At 42.3% G+C, this 14,835-nt stretch overlaps 1 protein-coding gene across 2 annotated transcripts; it reads right to left on the bottom strand.

Annotated features, from left to right (window-relative positions):
- Positions 1–4,218: 4,218 nt before the first annotated feature.
- On the bottom strand, positions 4,219–12,570 carry ZBTB42 (zinc finger and BTB domain containing 42). 2 transcript variants are annotated; one of them, XM_070751269.1, is made up of 2 exons: positions 12,301–12,570; positions 4,219–10,479 (listed from the first exon to the last, which is right to left on the bottom strand). In XM_070751269.1, the coding sequence occupies exon 2, from the start codon at positions 10,463–10,465 to the stop codon at positions 9,029–9,031; it is 1,437 nt and encodes a 478-aa protein (XP_070607370.1). In that variant the 5' UTR covers positions 10,466–10,479; positions 12,301–12,570; the 3' UTR covers positions 4,219–9,028. The 2 variants fall into 2 exon arrangements, with proteins under 2 accessions (XP_070607370.1, XP_070607380.1); XM_070751279.1 differs by having other exon boundaries at positions 4,219–10,304.
- Between the last annotated feature and the right edge of the window lie 2,265 nt (positions 12,571–14,835).

Here is a 14,835-nt window from a genome sequence, read left to right as displayed (position 1 = left end):
ATGTAAAATAATGCACTTGGGGGAAAGGAATCCTCAATCTGAGTATTGCATTGGCAGTTCTGGGTTAGCAAAAACTTCAGAAGAGAAGGATTTAGGGGTAGTGATTTCTGACAGTCTCAAAATGGGTGAGCAGTGTGGTTGGGCTGTAGGAAAAGCAAGTACGATGCTTGGCTGCATAGCTAGAGGTATAACAAGCAGGAAGAGGGAGATTGTGATCCCCTTATATAGAGTGCTGGTGAGACCAGCAGTAACAATTAATCAGTGGAACAGCTTGCCTCCCGAAGTTGTGAATGTGTCAACACTGGAAGTTTTTAAGATGTTGCACAACCATTTATCTGAAGTGGCGTAGGGTTTCCTGCCTAAGCAGGAGGCTGGACTAGAAGACCTTCAAGGTCCCTTCCAACTCTGCTGTTATTCGGTTACTGTGGATTTACCAGCAGACGTGGTTGGTAAATCCACAGTAACCGAATTTAAACATGCCTGGGATAAACATATATCCATTGTAAGATAAAATACAGGAAATAGTATAAGGGCAGACTAGATGGACCATGAGGTCTTTTTCTGCCGTCAGTCTTCTATGTTTCTATGAACTGAACATATTCATTGTGTTAAATAAAAATAAAATAAACCATGGCATGCATCTTACTCTGAATTGAATATACGGCGCTATGGCTTGATGCAACATATGAAACTTGTCACGTTGAAACACCTGCAGGAGTGGTAGGAATGCTGAAACAAAGTAAAGGAACCCAAATATTGTGCAAACAAGTTCCTTGGCTCCTGTGACCTTGCTGCATTTTGGCAGGCCAGTGAGACTCAGCTGAATCATCATCTGACAGCCTTAACAACCATTTGCAAAGAACAGAAAGTCAATAGGAAAAAGACTTGGAGGAAAGGAACTCACTCTAGTTTATGTCATGAACTGAAGTTGCTTGATGAACTGGAGGAAGCTACTGGAGGAGGCACCCAGCAGAGGGCAACAGCAGGAGGCTTAGCGTGAATGCAAGCAGGTGGCTTAAATGCTAGCTTTCCGCCAATGACCCCTTAGCCTTTGGAAATGCTGTCAGTTCTGGCCAGCGTAAATTGTTTTTGGCTAGGAATCTGCTGCTGCATCAGATTTTCCTCCCACTATAACTTGTGCCAGCCTTTTCTTACAGAGATACTGCAGAAGCTGTCACTTTGAAGCACATAAATGGCCAAGAATATTAATGGACCTCTTTGTTATTTTGTTCAAACAAGGTTGGCAAGTCTTAATTTTCTAGGGTAAATCATTCTGAAAGGACACAAGTGCCAGATGTGTGTACAGAAGTGTGCAGCTGTGCAGAAAAAGTGGCATAAAACCAAAGATTTGGGGGATAGGGTAAACTTACAATAAAGAAATTAGCTTCCATAGGTAAGTAAAGAAAAACCAATTAACGAGAGATAAAGGAACTTGCCAGTAGTAGGAGGACATCTTTGTCTGGCTGCAGTGTGGAGAATTCTCAGGATTTGAGGGGCAGTGCCACACTGTCCTGTCCTTCTGATCTGTAAAAGCAATTTTTATGGTTCCGGAACTTAACCAATTTAGGCAACTTTAGCTCTGCACTTACATACCTCTGCATAGATTGCTTTTGATAAAATGCCACTGCAGAAAAAAAAAAAGTCACATTGAATGTGTACAAGATTGTTTCATTCCCTTAACAAGACGTGTGGACTCCCATTTCCACTCAGCATATGGACTGGGGAATTCTGAAATCAACACATTTTAAAGTTGCAAAATGAAACCCAGACATTTTTAAAGTTAGTGAACACAAGAACAAGGGGACACAATCTGAAGTTAGTTGGGGGAAAGATCAAAGGCAACATGAGAAAATATTATTTTACTGAAAGAGTAGTAGATCCTTGGAACAAACTTCCAGCAGACGTGGTTGGTAAATCCACAGTAACTGAATTTAAACATGCCTGGGATAAACATATATCCATCCTAAGATAAAATACAGAAAATAGTATAAGGTCAGACTAGATGGACCATGAGGTCTTTTTCTGCCGTCAGTCTTCTATGTTTCTATGTTTCTAAAGTTAAAGTTGAGAAATGCTGTTTTGCTTATGTTGGTTATGACCTATAAAGCCCTACATGGCATCGGACCAGAATACCTCCGGGACCGCCTTCTGCCGCACGAATCCCAGTGGCCGATTAGAATAGAATAGAATTTTATTGGCCAAGTGTGATTGGACACACAAGGAATTTGTCTTGGTGCATATGCTCTCAGTGTACATAAAATAAAATATACATTTGTCAAGAATCATGTGGTACGACACTTAATGATTGTCATAGGGGTGAAATAAGCAACGAAGAAGCAATATTAATAAAAATCTTAGGATATTAGGTCCCAGAGTTGGCCTCCGTGTCCCGTCGACTAAACAATGTCATCTGGCGGGACCCAGGGGAAGAGCCCTCTCTGTGGTGGCCTCTGGAATCAACTCCCCCCCCGAGATTAGAACTGCCCCCACCCACCTCGCCTTTCATAAGTTGTTGAAAACTCACCTTTGTAGCCAGGCATGGGGAAATTGACGTATTCCCCAACTGTCTTGGTTTGTGTATGGTTTGATTGGATTGTGTGATCATTTTACTATAAGGGTTTTTTAATTGTTTTTTTAAAAATATTGGATTTATAGACTGTTTATTATTGTTGTGAGCCGCCCCGAGTCTTTGGAGAGGGGCGGCATACAAATCTAATAAATTATTATTATTTAAAGAGTACTTTCCCCCTCTCAGCCCTGATTTATGACAAGGAATTCCACCTTATTTCAGCGAGATATCATCCAATTGCCCCTGTTGACCGGACAGATACTCACCATTTCAATCAATCAACTGCAACTCTGCCAGGCACTTTCTGATGGTTTCCTTAATGCCATGCATCTACCCGTCTACCTCGCCCTTTACTTCAGTAACGCTTCTTGAACAAGCTAACTGGAAATTGTGGTGGTGGTAGTGGTGGTGATGGTGGACAATGTGACTACAGTCCTTGGAGATGGAGATGCTCATTTCATTTAGTTCTCTTGTGGTTTCTTTCTATGGAGACCTACCCAGCCTTGTTAATTCAGGAATGCTTGGGAGGACTGGATTACAAGTCACATGGAAAAGAGAACACCGTGTTTTTCTCCTAAGGCAAATCCTGTAGCACAGAGGACAATTAGCAGCGAATAAAGTTTAACCCTCCCATCTTTGTGTATATCCATTTTTCTCTCCTCCTGCAAACCACTTTTAATCATTTTCCGGGGCATCTTTCTTAAGACTTTTTATCAGTTATTCAAGAGCCAAAGAATCTGTGATGGATGTAGTCTCAATTACATATAACAGGGGGACTTCTTTCATCCATTTCAGTGAAATTGTAATAGGGATGGACACAGTTGGGCAATTTATAAAGCAAGGATCGTTCTTCAAAAGTGTTTGCATCAATTCTGGCAATTGTGGCCATAGTCTATTATTGATTGAACAGCATTCATGCAAGTTCTCGTGTACATTTGCAGAGAATTTTCCCACAAGCATTCTATCAATATTCATGAAGCAGGAAATTTTAGATACATGGTATTCTTATATAAGAAGTCATAGCAATCTTCAAAATTGTTGATATCTGCGCACTGAATAAAAGCCACTTCGTATATTTCTTAGCATATTTCAAGAAAGGGTTCATAAGCATGTACATCATATATAGGTAAACAAGCAACATCTGTGACTGACTGCAGAGTTATCAAGCCTGTAGAGTATATTTCAGGACAAATTCATATTTCTTTCTGTGTAAATGTGTTAGTCTTACCTTTCCTGTCTACCTGAGGCTAAGAGTTTGTTGATATCTACTTTTCAAACCCTCAGTGGCTTTAAATCAGCCCAATTTAGAAAACAGCTTCAATCTCCAGCTCCTACTTAGTTATAGCTAGTGTATCCACAGGTAACAAAAATTACCCTTAATGACCATGAGATGTAGGACTTTTTAGTGGCCACCCCACACTTTATTAATTGATTTTCTTTTGTAAGCTTAACGTACATTTAGCCTTTTCTGAATAACCTTGAATATTTATTTCTTTATTTGCACATGTTCTTTAGTTTGGATGACTCAAAACTGTTTTCTCTGCTTGCTTCTTGTATTGAATTTTCTGTATCATTTCTCCGAGAACATCACTTTTTGAAGGTTTCATTCTGAACAATATAAATATTTTGAAATAAATAAAAGACTTCACTTATAACTCTAGTGTGTTTTATTCAGTAAAGACAGATCTAATCACGATTGTCACAGTGTTTTCCTTTTTTAAAAAAGCACATACCAACACACAATTTTTTTTTTAAAAAGGAACAAAACCACACAGAAACTAGACATTAAAGTTTGTCAAAGTCATTTTTATGCGATTGTCGAACCTAGCCTAAAATACAGCATAAAACAACAATGAGAGGGTGAGGGCAATAATTCACTATAAAACAGTGAAAGAACTTTTTTTTAATAAAATATAGTTCAATCCAATAGCTTTTCTACATACTATACACTATAAAAACTCTCCCACAAAAATTAGTGTCTTTAAATATACATATTTGAATCTGAACTGCACCAAGATTAAAAGCAATTTAAAATAGCAGATTTTTTTTCAAACATTAACTTCACAGTATTGGTTTGAAGTAGAAGACAAATTCAGTGTTTTAAGTAAAGCCGTACTATGATAAACTTCGGACTCCAATGAATAAAATCAGAACGGAGCCCCCAAATTTCCAGTTATGCTCTCTGCAAACCAGAGCAGCTGCTGAACATTAAGGAACAAACCTAAGTATACAGTGCTTAGTAATTTTCTGTGGAGTAAAGAAACATTAAAAAACCGAACAAAACATGCTCAGAACTATTGCAACAATTTTTTAAAAAATCCAAAGAATGAAAAAGATATTTAAATAAAAGTGCAATCTTTTTTTTTTAAGAAGTGATTAACACAGAAATTTTGGGAAATAATAATAAAAAGACAACACTTCAACACATCCCTTAGCTGGATGCCTCTGCCACCTTTTTTTAACTGCAGCAGAAAACATCTCCAAAAAATTAAACTTAGCTAAAAAAGAAAAACCTTAAATCCAACCCACTAGTATCCTATGGCACTTAATTTTAAATCCTTCAACAAGTACCAAGATAAGAGGCAAATGGGTTCAGGGACCCAGGTACTTAAATCCTTCTTTGTAGTGCCCCTTTTATTGCACCTGGGATAAAGCATATCTTCATCTTTCTTCCCTGTAGTCAAGAAAGGAGAGCTCTTTGCAAACAATCGAGCTCCATATTGAGATTGGCATTCTTTTGCCATTCCACCCAGCATAGGATCAGCGTATAAAGAGCACTACATTCTGTGTACTGGTTCACATGTTCACACATTCACTTTGTAAAACATGTACAGAAATAAAATTAAAATCACCAATGTCACGCTTGTTATTCTGAAAAAGCTCCACAGCAAGCATTCCTTAATTTAAAAAAATCTAATAAATACTATATCAAGTATCATCAGGAGGAAAATATATATAGATATATAACTTAAATTTTAAAAAGAAAAGAAATAACTTAACTTGAAGGTTTTGTTCAGTGCTATTCCAATCTGGGCCAAAGGGTGGGGTAAAGAAAGGACACAGTACTGTTGTCACGTGTCTTAGGAATATGGTGCTCTACCATGCGCCTTGTTAGTAAGAATGTCACCAATTACCTACAACCAAAGGTTCCATAAATGTCAATTTTCACACACTATGGCCACTATCATTTAAAATAGGAGTTAAAAAAGCTTGCACCATAAGTTTTTGTTTGAATAAAAAGGAGTCACTTAGCATAACATCTCCCTCTCCAAGACAGCAACGGTATATTGTTAATGTAGCAGTTATGCTTTTTCATAGCACTATTTCCTAAATATTTTGGATACAATTCAAAGGGAAATGCTTAAAATCAGGAAGGAAAACAATTAAAAACTGAGACACTGCTTTACATTAACTCTGGAGATAAAGAGATGTTATTGTTTACATGCCTTTTCAGCAGTGGGATAAACTGTAGTGAAAAAAAAAGATCCCAAACACCACTCACAATCACAATTTTGGCTGACCATGTAACAATCTCCTGCGGCAGCGTATGCAACCTCCCTTTTGGGGAATTCTAATAATTAAAGGGAAGTGCTGGGCAATATTTTCTGCGACATTAGTATTACTTGCCTTTTCAAAAAATATATATATATATTTCAGTGCATCCAAAATGACAGTAAATTTGTTTTGGCAATCCTTTTCTAGTCCCATTCATTGAACATCAACTTCTCAGAAATCAAACCAGTTAGTCTTTTTTTTATATAAATATTTAACATATGCAAAAATATATATTGTGGATATCTGAAGGCATGGTTAATAATAACATGACAGGCAACAGAATACTAGAATTAGGTAGAAATAAGTTGAACATCCCAAATTTGTTCCAAAGGTACCACATCATTTCAATCTGCTTTAAGCTCTGCAATATACCACACAACCGAAAGCCATGCAGTAATACTTTGCTTATAAGGAATTCATTATGGATACCAATATCAAGCCTTCCCCATTTATGAATCAGCAGCATTTTACAAGATTTGATCTATCAAAATGAACTGATCTGTCAATCAGAACACAAAGTATTCAAGGGCAGAGGCAGCTATGGGGAGACCTCAGAGGTAAGCTGTGGATTTCTTTGCTGCTTCCTGGTCCTTTGAAGTCCTATGGAATAACTCACACTAATTTAGTCTTAACAATGTTCAGTGCCACATTTTTTTGTTTCTGGAGATCAACAGATTCCCCCATAATTTGAAATGCAGAAGAGATCTTTTCAAAAACCTATCTTTTTGAAGATTAAAAAAAGAGCCACATGCATATTACCAAAAAAAAATTTCCCTCATAAGGAAATTATGCATTAATGCGAGTGCCATCTGCACCTCCAATGTGCTTATCTGATTCTCTCATAACTTTTCAAGACCCTCATTCATTTGAATCCATTTTTCTTCTTCAAACCCAAGCCTATGTCCATCAGCTGTTCTAGCCAATGTGCTTTAAGGATCAGGCAAAGGCTGATTCTTCAGTTTCCAGGAAATCACATCCTCTCCTCCCCCCCTAATCAATTGACTTCCTGCAGCAGCCAGATGTTTTAGAGATAGGTCTAAGTCGGTGCTAATGGGAGTGAAGCATGTGTGAATGTGTAAGGAAGAACATTCATCCTTAATACACAAATTATCTGTTTATGTATGAACAGATGGATGGGCACAGCAGCTATGAATGCTTCATAGAGAAATGTCTTCATGGCCTGATTCAAATAAAAACAGGCCTGTGAGACTCAATTTGAATTATTCAGTGGGGGAGGGAGAATAGTGTAGCCTGATCTTGCACTTTGAGCAGAATTCTGACCTATAGAAGCCAGCCAAGGCATCACCATTTCCTAATGACTGCAATCAAACAACAATGGTATGGGGAGGATTAATCACATTTGGCAATCTAAGACCAAACATAACTTTACAGTTGATGGTAAGTGAGGGCTGGATCTTTTACATGTAGCAAAATAAGGACTAAAAAAAATGCAATGGCCCTTCAAATACTACCACTTATTTTAATTGTTGAAGTAAAACTATTACAGTATGTTTCCACCACTGAATATATCTGCAGTATCTTGTTGATTCTGAAATCCCACCCCACCCCCAATTTTAAAAACCATGCATGTCAAGTAATTTAAAGAAGGAAGGGATCTTTTGGGAATTAGGAACTCTCAACAGGCAAAGAAAAATTTTAAATTCCAATTTCCCCATCATTATTTACCTGAAAAAAGTGCTTTTGTTAGAAGCAAAACTAGAGGACTACACTAGGAAGTGTGAATGTAATGCCTGCATCTTGATTTTCTCCTACACTATTTTCAAGATTCATCTTGAAAGGTTCTCTCCTAGGTTTCCCTTCAGCATTAATTCAGGTATGAATGCACAGGTAAGCTCCTTTCATTCCACCCGTGATCCATTTCACAGCAGGTAATTATTCATACTAGGGGATGCAGGAACCACTCTGGCTTTCCATCTACAAAAGCCAAAGCTCACACCCACAATTCTATACATGATAACTGGGGGGGGGGGGGGGCAACACACAATCAGGGCCACGGATGAATCAGAGCTGCAACAATACTAAGAAAGGTGGAGAACAAGTATTCCACTACAATTGACAATAAATGTAAATTCAGAGAGAAATTCCAAAATATTGGCAAAGGCAAAAAGAGTAGCAGCACCAGTGAGGCTGACAATTTGGCGGGAAGAGTTTTAAAAGAATAAAACTATCACCTGCTGATAAAGGGGGGGGGGGATTTTCAGCCTCACCTTACATTGATTTCAAGGCCTCTTCAAGTTGTAGTGAAAATTATCAGAAGAATTCTAGACAGCCCCCATGAGGCACATGGAACTCAGATTTCTTCTCTCTCACACACTTCATAAATAAAAAGCCTATCCCTCCCCCTCCCCCTCTGAATTTTTGCTTGTCTGGAACAGATTAAAAACAGTGACTAAAAAAAAAGCTACATCCAAAGCAGGAAAGGAACTGGGGGCCATTAGAACTCTGAAATTGCCTACTTGAGGCATCTGCACTGCAGATACCAGTGCTAAAGTGGGAGGGAGGAGCTGTTATGCAGGCAAATCTAGTACATCTCACCCAAGGAGCACTTTTGATCAAGGTTTCTATTTTCCGCACCATATTTCCAACTTATCAGAAGCACATCCACCAAGACGGAAGCATACCAATTACAGTAAACCAAAGAGATTAAATCAGCTTCTATCCAGGAATTCAGACTGAGAATCAGCTTGTTACTCCAAAACGAACAGAGTATTAAGGGTAACTGCAGGCCTACGTTAGGCCTAAGGATGAGGAAAATGCCCAATTGAGGCCTTCCCTCTATGAAATGTAGCATTACATTCTCCCAACCCCTCAAAATATAATTTGCCTGAAGTGAATCGACAGAGTAAAAGAAGTCCAATAAATGGGGCCTTCTGGCAACTTCTCTCAAACCACCAGTGACTTTACAAGGCCACAGTGAAATTTACGGATGTGTCTGTATAAATCGCCCGACTGAGTGAATCGTCTCTCGCACCACTTGCAGCCGTGGGGTTTCTCCCTCGTGTGCACCACGGCATGGCGGCTCAGGTTGTGAGAATACTGGAAGCTCTTCCCGCACTGACCACAGGTGTATGGCTTCTCACCCGAGTGAGTCCTCTCGTGTCTTTTCAAGGTGTACATACAGGAGAAAGTCTTGCCACAAAGTGTACAGGTAGGCACCGAACCATCAGGAGAAAGCCTGGTTCTGGAAACATCCTTGTCGCGGAAATGAGAGCTGAGATGCAACTGGAGGACATGCGGGCTAGGAAAGACTTTGCTGCAGAGCGGGCAAATACAGATGTGGCCTGGAGGCACCAAGACCCCCAAGGACGGAATGTCAGAGGAATCCATGTCATCTTCACTCACCTCCCGCTCGTGATCCAAGTCTTCCTCTGGCTCTTGGGAATTGCCATTCCCGGCAAACACGGTTCCCAATCCTGTCATCAGGCTCTTGGCAGAATTCCCCAAACGCTGATTTTCTACGCACCTTGCCTCCCTCTCTTCTCCGTCTGATAAAGATTCTGGCTCACCTTTAATCAGGGGTTTGCCGCTCTGCTGCTGACCATTGGAAGCCAGCTGTCCAAAGACATAGGAGGGGTGGAAGGAATCCTTCCCAGCCACAGGCTTGAAAGACAAGTCTAAAGCGCACTCTATGCCAGATGAAGCCAAGGAGTGGTTAAGAGATCTTTGGGACAAAGGTCCCACTGAACTACAGACATTAGCTCTTGTTTTCTCAGCTGCCACCACGGTGTCGAATTCTGCTTCTGCTAATGCAGAGTTGATACTTACAAATTCAGAGGACCAGCCCAGATAGCTACTGTCCTTTTCTTTCCCAGCTGATCTTTCGTATTCTGAAGCAATCAATTTTTGTTTATTCCCGGGGCTGAGCTCACGCCCCAAGGGCACTCCTTCATCAAGGACCCGCATGTCCCTTTCCAAAGGGATCCCACTGCCGTTGTTCATCTTTTCATCCCCGCACAACTCCTTATCTTTCAGCTTGCCCTTGCAGACTTTCACAATGTCGTACATGTGAAGGTAGCTGGCTGCAGCCAGCACATCTTCAACCGGGAGGCTGTTGAACTCCAGCTTGCCTTCGTACATGAATTCAAGCAGCAAGCCAAAGGCTGGGGCTGTCACAATGTCACTGTTCAGATGCACAATGTCCCTTTTGTCTAGCTGGTCCCTGTAGAAAAGATGGAAGTACATGCTGCAAGAAGCGAGAACAGCTCTGTGGGCTCGGAACTGAGCGTCTCCAACTAAAACAGTACAGTCACACAGGAAGCCCTGGTGACGCTGCTGACTCAGACACTGCAGTAACTGCCGGCTATGGTCTGGGAACTCCATTCTTCCTTCATAACCTGTTCAAAACAGGAAAAACTTGAATGCTACTCTAAACCACAGGGCTTCAAAACCAGCTATTAATAAACAAACAGATTGGTTGGGGAGGGGATAACTGGAACCTTGGGGATAACAGTTCACCTGTTAACTGATTGCAAATTTTACTTTACTTTTTTTCTTTAAAAAAAATTCAATCATGCCTCCCCACATCAGAGCACCTGCTTGAAAAACAGGAAAAACTTGACTCTTAAGTAAACCAAAGCTTCCAAGGAAGTAACGCCTCCAACCTTTGCCACTCAAGGCTTTAAAACTGGGGAGGGGGGGGGTGGACTGGAGATTGACTTCAGAGTTTTATGCATTCCTGGAAGTCTTAACTCCCAGGGATCGCCACAACTGCTTTGATTTTTTTTTTTAAAAAATGTATTTTGCATCCCCCCCCACGCTTAAAAATATTATTAATCCAAGAAAAATCATAATAACCACACCGGCTTTGTTCTTTTAAAACCACCCCACGCCCTTCAAAGCCGAAATCAGGGTTATATAATAAGGGGGCAGAGTTAAAACTAAGGTGCAACTCTGAAAAAGTTATTCAAAGCAAAATCACACACATACACACACACACAAATCCCCTCCTGGTATTTTGCAGTTCCTCCTCAGCTACCTGTAATTAAGGCTCCTCTGAGGAGGACATAATATCTCAGGGATCTTACCTTGAATAGCCAGGGAATAACAGAGTGAAGGGTTCACAGGGAGGAATAAAAGAATCCCCCTCCCCAAAAGTTCTAGAACAGTCTAAGCTTCTTCTTTTTTTTTCTTTGGGTCTCCCCCTTCCCCCATCACCCAAATGTTTGGGAAGAGGCTTTTGCTAGCCTGTAACGGAAGAATGTGTGTGTGTGTGTGTGAAAGGGGGGAAAGAGGGGAGGGGGAAAAAGAAAGGAAAGAGCGTCTGGGAGGGAGGGAGGAGAGGGATGGGAGGAGTGCTCCGTTTGCTAATTACACCGCAAGCTGGAGAGTCAGCTGCTCTGACTTCACTGCGATGGAAATGCTACCTCCAGCTGTGCCCCTTTTAATGCCATATGTTACTTCAAATCTAGCTACCAGCCAACCACAGCTTGCTGCCTTTTAAAGTTCCAGCAACAAACACCCCCCCCCCCCATTTATAGCCATCTATTAAATCTCCCCCAAAAAATAATAAAACTTAAACCTCCTTTTTTCTAAATCCTGTCGCCACCTCCCCCCCCCTCTTTCCACACCACCCCGGGAAAGTTGCTTAAATAACAATCTTATTACTAGTTGCTCTTAATGGAGGACACGCAGCTTGACCTTTGGAGGGGTGCGCGGAAGAGGAGCAGCAGAAAGGAGGGAGGGAGGGAGGTGGGGGGGAAACCTACAAAAGTTCGAGATTTGCAGTTTGCAAACTTTTTAAGGATCCTTCAACTCTACACCCCCCACCCGCCCCCGTTTTTTTAAAAAAAGCACATCGCCCTCTAGGGCTGATTTGCCTTTGGATGGTCTCCCCTAAAGTAGCAACAACATACACACACACATACACGCACACCACCAGTTCTTTCTAACTTTGTAAGGCAACCCCGTTCAGCTTCCCTCTCTTTGTGCTCGGCGCCCGGCGGAGCCAAAGGCAAATCCAGCAAATGGCCCAAAATAGCGCGGAAGCCGAAAACACTCCGGAGGGGGCAGCGAATGGGATCCTCCGCCGGGGAAGAACCGAAAGGCCTCTCCGCACCCGCCCACCCCACACCGCGGAGGCTCGGCTGAGGGATGGGGGGGGGGGACCTGCAGCTTGGGGGGGGGGGTTGAAAAAAAATGCTGCTCGGGCTACTCACCCGCCTGGCCGGGGGCTGCTCAGAGGTGCCGCTGGAGCCCGGCATGTGCTCGAGTCTTTTTCTCTCTCTCTCCTTTCTTTCCTTCCTTCCTCCACTTCCCTACCTCAAAACTCTTAGCCGCCTTCCCCAGATGTGCTTTCCCCCTCCCTCGGCCGCTCCGCGTAGCTTGCTCCTTGTTGCTGGTAACCCAGCGGCAGCGCTCCTGTGTGTGTTGCGAAGCAGGTTGTTAAGCCAGGGCGCTCTCGCGATACTTTCCGGGCCCGGGGTGGTGAGGGAGTGCTTGTGTGAGGGAGAGAGAGAGAGAAAAAAGAGTGCGCGCGGGCTTTCTTTTCGCTTCTCGGGCCGCACACAATAGCGAGCCGAGCTCTAAGCGCTGCCGGCGGGGCGCTGCTCCTGACGCGCCTGCGGCCGGTTGTATATACGCACCGTCGTCTGACTGCTGCCGCTGCTGGCAACCCCCTCCGCTTTAAAGAAAAGAAACACACACACACACACAAGTCCCTCCTCCCTTCCGCCGCCAGCCAGCCTGCCAGGGCTTCTGTTCTGGGCAGCGGCGGCAGAAGCAGCAGCTGCTGCGGGTCCTCAGCTGCTTCTTTGCATTTGTAAATCCTGCTCGGGTTTTTTTTTTTTTTACTTCAACCTCCCCGCCCCACTCCTCTTAACTCAACCCCCCCCCTCTCCCTCCGTCCCAGTCCCAACTCACTGGCGGCGTAAAGGGCGCTATGAGGGAGATGTTAGGGAAGCGCTGTAGCTTTGCAAAAAAAAAAAAAATCCGTTTTGAACAACTGGGAAAGGGGGGGGGACGGCTACATATAAAAGAAGGGGGGGAGCAGGTATCTGTATGCTGCAATGATGTTTCACTCTTAAAACCGTCGGGGAGAAAATTAGGCTGCGTTTGGTTTTGTGACGAGAAAGTTGTGACGGGAAATACGATTTCAGCAATAGAGTGGTCACCGCCTGGAACTCATTACCTGACTGTTGTTGCTTCCCCCAACCCCAAAATCTTCAACGTTACATTATCTACAATTGACCTCTCCCCTTTTCTAAGAGGTCTGTAAGGGGCGTGCATAGGTGCACTTTTGTGCCTAATGTCCCTGTCCTACTGTCTTTTTATCCTTTCTATTAAAGTACTATTATCCTTTCTATTAATATGTACAGTACTATAATACTATACTTGTTTGACAAATAAATAAAATAGAATAAAGTGTAGGATGAAGAGATGAATTCTTCCTCCTCCTCCTGCCCCCTCCCACCCAAAGTAAGGAAACCCGCCGCTAACTGAAAAGCAAAACAAGTGAATTTAAATTCGAGGACTGTTGGATTCGGACTTGGTGCTTTCCTTGTACTTTTCTCGACTGCTAGCAGCGGTTCGTTGCCCCCCTTGGCAGTTGTTGAAACTGCATCCGACCGGTGCAGTGTTTCTGTTGGCAGACCCGCCTCGGTAGTTGGGGCTCGATAACGCCGGATTCCTCGGAGCGCTTTTTGCACACACAAGAGCCCATTAACAGACATGTGCAAAATTGCGCGGACGGGTTGCTTTTTAACTGAACCCTTCCAACCAAGCGCACGGAGTAAAGCTGTCGCCCAACGCTATGGGGTCCTAATACGGGCTTTGGAACATCAGAAGTATTACACAGACATTTATTGAATTGTAATCAGAGGAGGACTGCAATCCTATCTCCTAACAATATAATCATCAATGGAAGATGGGATAAAAGTTCCAAGTACCGGGATGTTTATTGAGTTAGTTGCACCGTAAGATTACCCGAAAAGCAAAGTTTACAGTAATTGACACACAAATCGGCTGCAAGGCTGTCATACACGATAGGTGCAACCTGTGATTGACTGACTGACAGACTGACTTATTTATTTATTTAATAAACAGAAACGCCACCTTGTAAAAGAATTCCCTTGGAACTAAGGAACGATATTGACTGCAAATCCCAGATTGACGGGGTTAACATTCATTCGAGTAGGCAAGCATAGAATTGATGGACTGCAATTGAACACGTAATACATCGTTTCGGATAACTTACAGGTTTTATTTTGGGCTTTTAAAAAAAACACATTTCTCCACATTCAAAATTATCCTAATACCCAGAAGATCGCGCAAAATTACTGTTGTATCTTCTTTTTCTCTTAAGTTTGACAACTGGTCTTGAAGCCAACGTAAATACGCAATCCTACCTACGCGATCGAGGGTTACATAAATTCACCCGGGAAGGAATGAGTTCGACTTTCGAAGAGTTTGATGAGGCTTTCCCCGTTTGATGAGGCTTGCACCTTTTCGTCACTTTGGGACAGGGACGCTTAGCGGTAGGTTTGGGCACATTAAGATTTACTCATTCCTAAAATAGAATGTTAAGAATCCCGCAATATTGCAAGACTCCCCAAAGTTGGCAACTTTAAGACTTGTGGACTTCAACTCCCAGAATTCTCCAGCCAGCAAAGCTTAAAGTTGCCAACTTTAGGGACCCTTGTCCTAAAGGATACTTGCACCCTAAAGGATTCCACACTGGCCAACTACCGCTACTA

The sequence above is a fragment of the Erythrolamprus reginae genome, chromosome 1, assembly GCF_031021105.1.
Source record: "Erythrolamprus reginae isolate rEryReg1 chromosome 1, rEryReg1.hap1, whole genome shotgun sequence".
Taxonomy (NCBI): domain Eukaryota; kingdom Metazoa; phylum Chordata; class Lepidosauria; order Squamata; family Dipsadidae; genus Erythrolamprus; species Erythrolamprus reginae.
The sequence above is the reverse complement of the archived record's forward strand: the minus strand, read 5'-3'. Positions and strand labels throughout refer to the sequence as shown.